Source organism: Humulus lupulus, chromosome 4 (genome assembly GCF_963169125.1).
Source record: "Humulus lupulus chromosome 4, drHumLupu1.1, whole genome shotgun sequence".
Taxonomy (NCBI): domain Eukaryota; kingdom Viridiplantae; phylum Streptophyta; class Magnoliopsida; order Rosales; family Cannabaceae; genus Humulus; species Humulus lupulus.
The window spans coordinates 43,786,538-43,797,186 of NC_084796.1; the positions used below are offsets into that span (position 1 = coordinate 43,786,538).

The following is a 10,649-nucleotide window of genomic DNA, read 5'->3' on the forward strand; positions in this document are numbered from 1 at the left end:
GTACGCCGTTGCTGCTATACTGGGGGCGAAGAGTTCCATCTCATCCCCTAAATCGTACTCATCTTTTTCTTTCTCCGTCAGGAGCTTCCTCATCAGCTCCTCCATCTGAGTTAGGCGTTCGATGGTTTGGTCCTGGTGTCCTTGGTTATTCCGGGGCTGTTCAACAGCTCCAGATCCATTGTACATATTTGGTGGGTTATTGCCCCTCCTATCTTGAGATAGGTTATTTGGGGCATTCCCTCCATTACGTACCTCGGACAGGGCCCCCCCCTGAGCGAGCGTGGCTATCTCCTCCCACCTGCTCCCCTCTATGGGATTTGAGGCGATCTCGAAGGTCGCCTCCTTGGGTGACTCGAGGACTTTGCGCCGAACTCAAACGCTGGTGCAGGTCTCCCCCAGAGAGATCACTCCGGCGACTGCCGGTCCAGTGGCTCTTGCTAGATAGGCTTGGAGTCCGCCTTTGGTGGTGAGGACCTGGGCTTTCCCCTGGCGCCCTGCTACGCCGGGAAGGTCCAGCTGATGGCGGATCTCTCCTGCTACTTCCGTAGGCAGGAATATCTCGAAAGGGTCGAGGAGGAGATGGATACTTGATCGGAGACGGAGGATGCCTGACTGGAGAGGCGATCCTGGTTCTGTCAGGTCGGATTAGATTCGGTGGGGGCCTTTCGGCCCTGCCAACCCGCTGGTCCCGCGCCTGGCGATCTGGACGAGGCGCAGGACGGTTGTTGGGGATGGGCTGATGCTGTGAGCCCTCCCCGGATCTCTTTCGAGAATTTCCTCGAGCTCTCCTGGGCACGCTCGAGGATGGTTGGGAGCTAGGAGTCGACGTTCTGACCGAACGACTGTATTGCTGTTGTTCGGCTCTAGGCATTCCTCTGAAGTCTGCCTCTCGATGGTGTGATGAAGGAGTGGAGTTGGGCGTCGAAAGTCTGTCTGAACGGTTACGCCTGGACCGATTACCTCGGCGAGACTTAGAAGCCTCGCCTTGCCTCTCTCTGACGTTAACGTCGGTTGTGAGAGGGGGTAGTCGGGCCAGCACATCCTTGATCTGCTGACTAGCTATTGCTAGCTGGCTCCTCAGCTGAGCATTCTCCATTTCCACCGCAGTGTAATAACATGGGTTCGGGTTAGGCGGCCGAGGCGCCAAACTTCCGATGTCGTCTTGGCCCGCCGGCTATTTTCCTGGCCGCTGCTGGACTTCAGGAACTTGTTCACCAGGGGTGGCAGTATGATGAGCCTCCTGCCCATCATGTTGCTCTGCCTCGTTACCGTGCCTGGATCGAGTTGTCACCATAGTTGGATGTTTGCGACAGCACTGAATCGGACTTGCTCTCAATGAAAGCACCAAACTGTTGACGCGGTTCTTCGCCAACAGGTAATTTAAGAAAGGAAGAGAAAGGGATTAGTGCTAATAATGAACCGAAACAGATATATGATCTTAGGAAATGGAAAGGTGACTCAAGACACGGTTTTTAAGTGGTTCAAAGGTTAAAATCCTTCTACTCCACTAGTCAATATTATTTCTCTATTCTGGGTATATGATTACAGGATATTTCTTACAAGAGATAATCCAACCCCTATCAACTCCCAGGGTCTCCATATTTATAGGAGAAGGCACCTGGGAGTTGGTAAGAAGGTCATCCCGTGACCTTCTTACCTATCATATCAACTATGTGACATTCATGATTAATTCCTAAACCTGACACATAAGTGTGGTCAAATCGATAGGTAAGGAGATAATGGGCCGCACGGCCCAACCCAGTCGTGGGTGTCTGAATACGCACGTTCCTGCTGCGTGTCTGAGAAGTCAGGGGCATATCAGACACGTGATGTCTGATATATGCACGTTTACCTTGCGTGTGTTGACTTTACAAAGGGTCATAGCCTCCATATTCAGCTCGTACCATGAGCTGGATACTTAACTCGACCTTCGGCCTTCAGAGTCCAGGCTCAAGTCTTGGGCAATTTTGGCGAACCCTTGGGCTTCCTCGAGCTAAGGAGGTACGACCTTATGACGGAAGCTCCGGTCTTGGGGATGTCCACGAGATAATCATGATTAGGCCGCAGCTCAGCTTGCTAATCAGCCCGTGGGAAAATCAGGGCATACAGGTTCGCACTGGCTTTTAAGGAGATCCAGGGGACAGAATCTGTCAGAGCAGTGGTGGTACGGTTCTGGAATAACGACGTACATTCCGTATGTAATCTCTTCTGTAGGTTAGTTATGGGGACAAAACTCTGTGTTTCTTGGGGCGATGCTAGTATCAGGGACAACTTATCGCGCCCAACCTGGTCGCCAAGTCCAGGTTCGTTTACTAACATCCCTCTTCATTAACTAAGATACTGGTTCGTTTACCAGGATCTAAGGTCATCTACGGTCCTCCCGGTCCATTTTCAAACTTGGAGGAATTAATATCCTTACCACATTCTAGGCACATCATACGAAGGGTCCGAGAGAATGAAACATGCCAACCTCACGATCCCCTCTTTCATTCCGGGACAAAGTTGGGCTGTATCGATATTTGGGCCGTCGAGACTCATTTCCTCTATTGGGCCCGATCTGGGTCTTAGGTCCCTTCAGGGTGGCCCATGGACTGAATGTACGGACCTGAGAAGGGAGGGAGGAAACGAGGATAACAGTCTCATATCATAGACTATACATATAACTCTATATGCCATGCATATGAACTGAATATGATATGTCAATGTACACATACTTATCATTCAATAAAAAAAAAAAAAAAATCAGCATGACAAACTTCACATAGCACATAATTCTTGTGTTGCAGTTGATTACTTTACTTAACTTGTTTCCAAAATATATTTCACCGTGTAACAAATAGTGTCTCAGGTGACGATGTGCTTATCCTGACAAGGGCATGAATTATTTCATCATTTCAAACTTATGCTTTTCTTAGAATTCCCATTGTCATATATATATATATATATATAAACACAACTCATTATTTTAATCCTTTAGAAAAATCCCAACTTCTTCATAATTCATCACAAAATTATCATATACAGATTTCGACCTAGTTTTCAAAATCATCACCCAAATTAAACAAGTCTCTAAGCATTTTCTAACATTTATAAATATATCAAACCTCTTATAAACTCAAATCACCAATAATTAGTTTATACTCCAAGAACCACAAAATTCTCATAAAACACAAAACCTTCACTTACTGAGAAATTTTTTGGCAGAAACAATCTCTTCTAGCTTTTTTAAACTTCAAACCACTTGAGATCCACCAAGAGATATCTTAGATGGTATAAAAAATCATAATTAACCTCTAAAAAAAATTCAAAAATGTGATCTAACTCCAAAATACCAAAACTTACTGTTAAAAGACCAAAATTGAGCTTAATTCACTTCTTCAGTTTGATTTTCACTAAGAACTCCTTGGATTCTCTTTACTCCAGCCAAAGAACTTTTTTTTCCTCTATTTCTCTATGTTTTTTCAGAGCTATGGTTGTGAAAATGAAAAAGGATAATGATAATCGTAAATTTTGAATGATTAGACTTACTTTTATTTTACCGAACTTGGACATTTAACATCCCACTACCTAACTTTTTTCACTATAAAACCATATATCTTCATAATGTCAGCCTTATCATCTACTAGACCACTTTTCCTAATGTGTGAAACACTCACACCAAACCTTAGGTCCATATGAGTTCATATCCAATAGTTATGCTTACTCGATTGAGCGTAGCACACTTATGTTAAACTCATTTTGACTTTAGACTAATACCACTAATTATATATACCTCCCATCAAGACTTGATCCAAGGGTCATAAAGTCACTTTCATTTCATCAATAGGACCCTTATCATACCTCAAATATATTTGGTAAATCCAAAAATACTTAGTTTACACTGAAATGCTAGAAATCGACATTATTCCATTTCCCACTGTTTAACATCTTTTGCCTTCTATATCTCACTTAAATTCATGTCTTGTCTATACTTTTCATACTTTCTCATATCTTGAGCACATTAAACACCCATAACAAGACAATTTAAATGTTATAGGGCTAAAGACATAGAATATACACGTAACAAACATATACACAACTTTCATACTTATGCATGGAAACACTTACATAAAAAAAATATGCATATGCTCAAATTACAAAAACAATTGTATGATATATAATGCAATGCAATCATGTCATTATTGGCTATATGTTATCAAAATAACATGTGTGTTATACCTTAAGGTATCCAACACCATATGAGGTGGCACCTTATAGTTGGTTAGTGATATTCCATAATACTTATTAAATTCTAATATGTGGGACCCGATATTGAATTACACTAATAACAGTATGTCACTTCCTTATGATATTAGTCACTAGTGGTACCCTTAGCAATTCTCTATTACAAAAAATGTGCAACCATGTACGTTGACCCTTAACATACAACAATAATAATGGTCATTTGTTGTGGTCGAATATCTGTTATCCTAAATTATACAAGTACAACATTAATTAAATAGCATAACTAGTTAATGAGTCCATCACCTAAGAAAAATTAAAAATGTCCAACATAAGTATTAATTATAAAGTCCACTAATCTTAAATCTTATAATATTATATTATTAAATGGGTTAGTTATATTAGATTTTAACATATACAAGCTCCTCACTGACCAATTCAATTTAGATTTTAAAATTTTGGATCCAATCCAATTTAATTAGAATTGGAGGTCTAATCTTTGATGATTGGTTGTGACAGATTGATTGAAAACACGGTAATATAGATAAACTTTGCTTACACTACCACATATTCTTAATAGTCCAAAACGCGTTTGTAAACAAAATTACATTGATAAATGAAGCGTTCAATTATATGTTTTTAACTTTATCTAAAGTTTAGCTCACTCTTATTAATTGCTCATCACAAGACAATGTCCACTTTTTGGAACAACTTTTCTAAATGTTTAACCTTTGACTAGTTGACTTAAACTTAACCCCACGTAACTACTTTTACTATTAGCAAATCAAGTGGAATAGAAGGACATCTCACTTGTTTCTATTCACTTCTTCAAAACAAAACTAGAACAAAGCACTCTCTCCAAGCTTTGGAAAAAAAATGGAGAATCAAGGAAGAGGCCATGGCTATGGCCAAGTGCCCCATGTAGTTGTGCTCACATATCCAGCTCAAGGTCACATAAACCCACTTCTCCAATTCGCTAAACGACTAGCTTCCAAAGGCCTAAAGGCCACTCTAGCGACCACCCATTACACTCTCAAATCCATAAACACCACCACCACCACCACAGCCGTTGGACTTGAACCCATATCGGACGGCTACGACGGCGGTGGATTCGAGCAAGCCCCAAGCTTAGAAGCCTACTTGGAGTCATTTAGAGTCGTGGGATCAAAGACTCTACAAGAGCTTATTTTGAAGTTCAGTGAGACTAATTCTCCTGTGACATGTGTAGTTTACGACTGTATGCTTACTTGGGTCATTGATGTGGTTAGACAGTTTGGAATTGTTGGTGTCGTTTTCATGACAAACTCGGCTTCTGTCTGATCCTTGTATTGTCGTTTAAATCGCGGGGAGTTGTCGTTTCCTGTGAAGGAAAAAGTGGTTTCTCTCTTGATGCCTGGACTTCCTCCACTTGGGGTTTCTGAGATGCCCAGTTTTCTAGCTCAGCCAGGCGATCACTCTGACTCTCCTTATTTGGCTCTCATTATGGAAATGTTTCGCATATTGGATGGTATTGATTGGGTGTTTTGTAATAGTTTCCAAGAGCTAGAAAGTGAGGTATATAATTTTGTTCTTTCTTACATTCATACCTTTTATAATAGAATATGTATGATATTAGGAAATAAATTATCAATTTTACTGGTATATAAATAAGAAATATTTTAACTATGAGAAAGAACGGATTAAAAAAATAAGAGTACATAAATTGATAGAGAATGCTTATTTGTCCATGATTTTCAAACAAAAGAAAATATTATATCAAATAATTTATAATCATTAATTCGTAATTTTGCTTAAGCCTCATTTTCTTACTCCTTTCAAGTCCACAGTACTTATTCTACACTACCAGATGTATCCAGAAAAAATAAATAAAAAACACCGGGCAATCTTTGAAGTCATCTATCAATAAATGCACTATATAAATTAAAGTAGACAACACTTTTGAGTGTTTTGCAAGAAGTCAATTGTTAATAATTACTTTGTAAATTAACACTTTCGAACCAAAAACATTTAACAATTACTACATTATATACATAATGCATATATATATATATATATTTCTCATTTGGTTGTTTCTGTTGACAAAAGCTAATTAAAGCCATGGTGGGACTTTGGCCCTTAAAAATGATCGGTCCAATGGTGCCATCAGCCTATCTAGACCAACAAATAGAAGGAGACACAGGCTACGGGGCCAGTCTATGGAAACCAACAAGCCACAGGTGCTCAAAATGGCTGAAAACAAAACCACAAAACGCAGTCATTTATGTGTCGTTTGGAAGTATGGCAAACCTCTCAGCAAAAAAGTTGAAGAAATTGCATGGGGCTTGAAATCAAGTGAGAGGCCTTTCCTGTGGGTTTTGAAAGAGCCTGAGAAGAAACTTCCAAAAGAGTTTCTAAGTTCAATTGGTGAAGATGAAAATGAAACAGGAATAGTTGTGGCATGGTGTGACCAACTCAAGGTGCTAGCTCACCACGCCGTCGGTTGCTTCTTGACACATTGTGGATGGAACTCGACACTGGAAGGGTTGAGCCTTGCCATGCCTATGGTCGGAGTGCCACAGTGGAGTGACCAGCCGATGAATGCAAAGTTTGTGGAGGAGGTGTGGGGTGTTGGACTGTGGGCCAAGAGAAATGAAGAAGGGATTGTGATGAGGGAAGAGATAGAGAGGAGTGTGAGGGAAGTGATGGGAGGAGAGAAGAGTGAAGAGATAAAAAAGAATGCCTTGAAATGGAGAGAGGCTGCTGTGAAGGCTATTAGCACTGGTGGAACCTCAGATAAGAACAATGATGGTTTAGTAGAATTGCTAAAAGCAGAGAAGAATAGAGGTTGAGACTTTTGGTAGGCATACTTGGTCTTTAAGAACTTTGAATAGGAACTATGATTGTGATATTATGAATTTGTTAGTGTTATACTTCTGTGAAAAGTATTTTTGTTTGAAAGAAATGAAATATTTAACTAAATAGATCAATAGATTTATTCCATGTGCATGCATAAGGTTAAAATTGCATTTACATTTCTTTAACTAGATGTGTATTGTAGAGAAACTACAAGCCTTTTTTGGGGCAGAAAGCACAGAAAATCAAGAGAAAAAATCCATGCCTTTTTGTATGGTATGAGCTCACATCTTACAAGAATTGTTGTCTTTACATACTTCACCCTGAAATGAAATTTCAAACTGTTAAGCATTTCTAATAAGAACTGTTGTTATCTTCAAACATGCAATCAAAATTCAAAAAGCAAGAAAATGCAAGGGCAAGTCTTGATATGCCTAACCTTGTTCTTTCGCCGTGCTTCCATTATCTGTTCTAGAGGCGGTCGACCTAAAATCCAAACCAGGAGACAAGATTTGTAAGTATAAATTGAACAAAGGGAACTAGAGCAAGTTGGTAATGATCGTGATAGAATAATATATAGATAATGTGATGTGCCTGTAATCGGTAGACGATATATAGCCCAAACGCCATATACAGCATCAGCAATCTTCCCTATCTGAAAGAAAACAAAATACTTTTATGTTAACCACAAAACAAAGATAAACTAGGTACACAAGTCTATTTTAAACATATACAGATATAAGTAACTTACAGGTTCATATTTGGTTATGGCATAAACCCATCCAAGCCCAACTTCTTCATATAGTTTTCTAAATGCCTGGAGAAGTTCTGATTGTTAGCTTAAAAAATGAACAGATGAATTTTTATAGCAACAAATTTCGCTATTCTGTTTCAAAATTTAAGGTCCCTAGTTTTGGAATTTTGTGCAAAATTCAAATGCTGAAAACAGAGAGCGAATTTTATAAACTTTACCAAGGTAAGTAGAGAGACTTACTTCAACATCTGTAACTACAGTTCCATCAGATAGAATTGCATGAATCTTTCCCATAGCCTAAACAAATAAGACAATGTTACTATTCAATGAAACACTTACCCACAGGGGCACACACACATACATACATACATATATATGTATGTATGTATGAATATATATTTATAGAATTTATCTCCCTAGTATATTATGATTCATTCATAATGATGCATTAAAAATCGACTGTTACATGAATCTGTGTACAAATAACATGTTATACAATAACAGCTCGATTTTCATTTCTTAGTAACTTACAGTTTCAAAGTCAAGTCCCTGATTCTCCTCTGGAGAGTAATCCTCTGAACAAATATCAACAAATTTGATGGTGCCATAACTTTTATTCCTCTCCCTAAGCATGTTCACCTAATTGAAAATACAATTAACTTTGAACTTCGTTTCTCATAAACCCCTAAATTAGAACAATTTCCTACAGAATCATCATCAACAATAATTAAAAATGATTTTGATGGAGCTTTGAAGGTGCAAAGTACAAACCTCCCTCATGCAAAGCGGGCAATCTCCATCATAGAGCATTTTGATCCTCCAATTCTCTGGTGAGGAAGATTCTTCATCTTCTTTCTTGGAACTTAAAGGGTTTGAAGCTACCTCACTCCCTGCCCAAATTCCCCAATTGGGTCCTAACAAACCCAAAAATAGAAAAAATATACACATTTCATATTACCAAAAACAAAATAATGAAACTGAAACCATTTTATCCAAACTAATTGCTACCCAATTGAGAGAACGACTGACTTACCTGGTTGGAATACAGAAATCGGGGTGAGTTTCAGAGGATGGAGATGGGTTTTGGGTGTGAGAGAGTGAGAAATTGAGAGGAGAGATGGGTTGTATTGGGTTCTTTTGGCTAATGCAGAAATAGCAGCTACTCCTCTTAATGCCATTAGTTTTGTGGAAAGGAAAGAATACCGTTAGCAATTAACATGCAATGTTTTATGTTTAGTTTGAAGGAACGCAAAATGGAAAGCCAAACTTCGGTCATTCTCTTCAATGACTACTAAACTAGTTATACGCTTAACGTGGAAACCCAAGCTTCACTCCATGACACGAACTAACAAATGGCCTTCGTTAGGCCACATAGGATCCCTCGACACTTTTCTCTCTGGTTCTGTGCATAAAAGGATGTTTTAGTCGGGCTTTCAATCCAAGCCATCCACTAGGCTCTTCACCATGTCATTATGTCGTTTGTGAGGGATTGTGGTGTTATGCCTTGTCGTTTTACTATGTAATTATTGTTAGTTTTATTATTATTGTTGTCCACGTGGATTAATAGGTTTAATTATATTAGTTAATTAAGTAAATATTATTTATGTAATACATTGATGTGATGAAATATATATATATATATCTATTCTATATAAAAAGTGTGTAGATAACGGAAATTCTTGGTTTTAAAGGTTTTTTAATTTTTTCAGTTAACTTTAACGGAATATTCTTATATTTAACAAAATATTCTTATATTTAATTGTAGATTGTAAACATGACTTAAACTTAAATAAATAAATAATTAAATAAATTAAAATAAGATATTTTACCATGATAATTATTTAAAAATAATAAAATCATATATTTTATAACTTAAATAAAATTTAATCAAACTTAATATTATATTAAACATATAATATATAATTATTTGTTGTCACTGTCACATTCAAAAACTAGAATAAACATAAATTTAAACAAAAATAAATAAATTAATTAATTAAAATAAGATATTTTAAAGATATTTTATGATAATTTAAATAATTAAATCATATTTATTTAAAAATAATAAAAACATGTATATTATTTTTTTATCTTATAAATTTGTGTGATAGTTTGTTTTTATCAGGTGATTGAAGCTTTTTTTATTCATCAAATTCACCAAAGGACATTGCGAGATATATTATAATCTAAAAATAGTTGATGCATATATACTATTGTCTATATTATGACTTTTTCTATTCTTATTTTATTTCTATTATCAATTTCTTTTTAAATATTATTCTATTTTATATATATGTCATATAGTCATGTAAATATATAACTATGTCAATGTTATGTTTAGATGTCATATATGTAAAAATTATTAATATAAATATTTATATATAATATAGAACTATAATTCATTCGATTATAAATATATATTTAAAAAAAAAATAAACTAATTTTTATTAAAATTATATACAATATTTACAATTTTAAAATTAAACAAACGTGTATTGCACGTTGCTTTTACCTAATATATATAAATAGAGATGTCGTGATCTCTCTCCAACATAATAGTCACCAACATAACACACACTTATATCGATATATATATATATATATATATATATGACAGTAAGATATATATTAATGTTTACGTGAAAATTATATTATTTTAAGATCTTTGGCATTAAAGTTTATCTTTTGAGATTGTTAAGTTTACACTGTTTATAATAAAATTTCTAACAATTGTTATGAGAACCAGTTCATTGAACATATGATTTTCCATTAAGTTATTTGTTGTTCATGAATTTTTCCGCTTCAAATATTATTCATGATGTTTATAATTATAGGAAGAATT

General features: G+C 36.6%; 1 protein-coding gene and 1 pseudogene across 2 annotated transcripts; one reads left to right on the plus strand and one right to left on the minus strand.

Moving 5' to 3' along the window:
- Positions 1-4,695: 4,695 nt before the first annotated feature.
- On the plus strand, positions 4,696-7,085 carry LOC133830369 (UDP-glycosyltransferase 74F2-like; annotated as a pseudogene).
- Positions 6,119-9,171, minus strand: LOC133830370 (uncharacterized protein At5g50100, chloroplastic). 2 transcript variants are annotated; one of them, XM_062260344.1, is made up of 9 exons: positions 8,841-9,169; positions 8,579-8,721; positions 8,339-8,446; positions 8,048-8,104; positions 7,805-7,870; positions 7,648-7,708; positions 7,493-7,539; positions 7,319-7,376; positions 6,119-6,450 (listed from the first exon to the last, which is right to left on the minus strand). In XM_062260344.1, the coding sequence occupies exons 1-8, from the start codon at positions 8,983-8,985 to the stop codon at positions 7,338-7,340; spliced, it is 666 nt and encodes a 221-aa protein (XP_062116328.1). In that variant the 5' UTR covers positions 8,986-9,169; the 3' UTR covers positions 6,119-6,450; positions 7,319-7,337. The 2 variants fall into 2 exon arrangements, with proteins under 2 accessions (XP_062116328.1, XP_062116329.1); XM_062260345.1 differs by lacking the exon at positions 6,119-6,450 and having other exon boundaries at positions 7,168-7,376; positions 7,648-7,704; positions 7,801-7,870; positions 8,841-9,171.
- Positions 9,172-10,649: the final 1,478 nt, after the last annotated feature.

Bases quoted from the DNA above. Each gene is read 5' to 3' on its own strand.
- LOC133830370 (XM_062260344.1), bottom strand. From the start codon at position 8,985: ATGGCATTAAGAGGAGTAGCTGCTATTTCTGCATTAGCCAAAAGAACC. The intron at 8,447-8,578 runs GTTTGTACTTTG...ATTTTCAATTAG, and splicing joins GCCCGCTTTGCATGAGGGAG to GTGAACATGCTTAGGGAGAG. The intron at 7,709-7,804 runs GTAAGTTACTTA...GTTTTCTTTCAG, and splicing joins CCATAACCAAATATGAACCT to ATAGGGAAGATTGCTGATGC.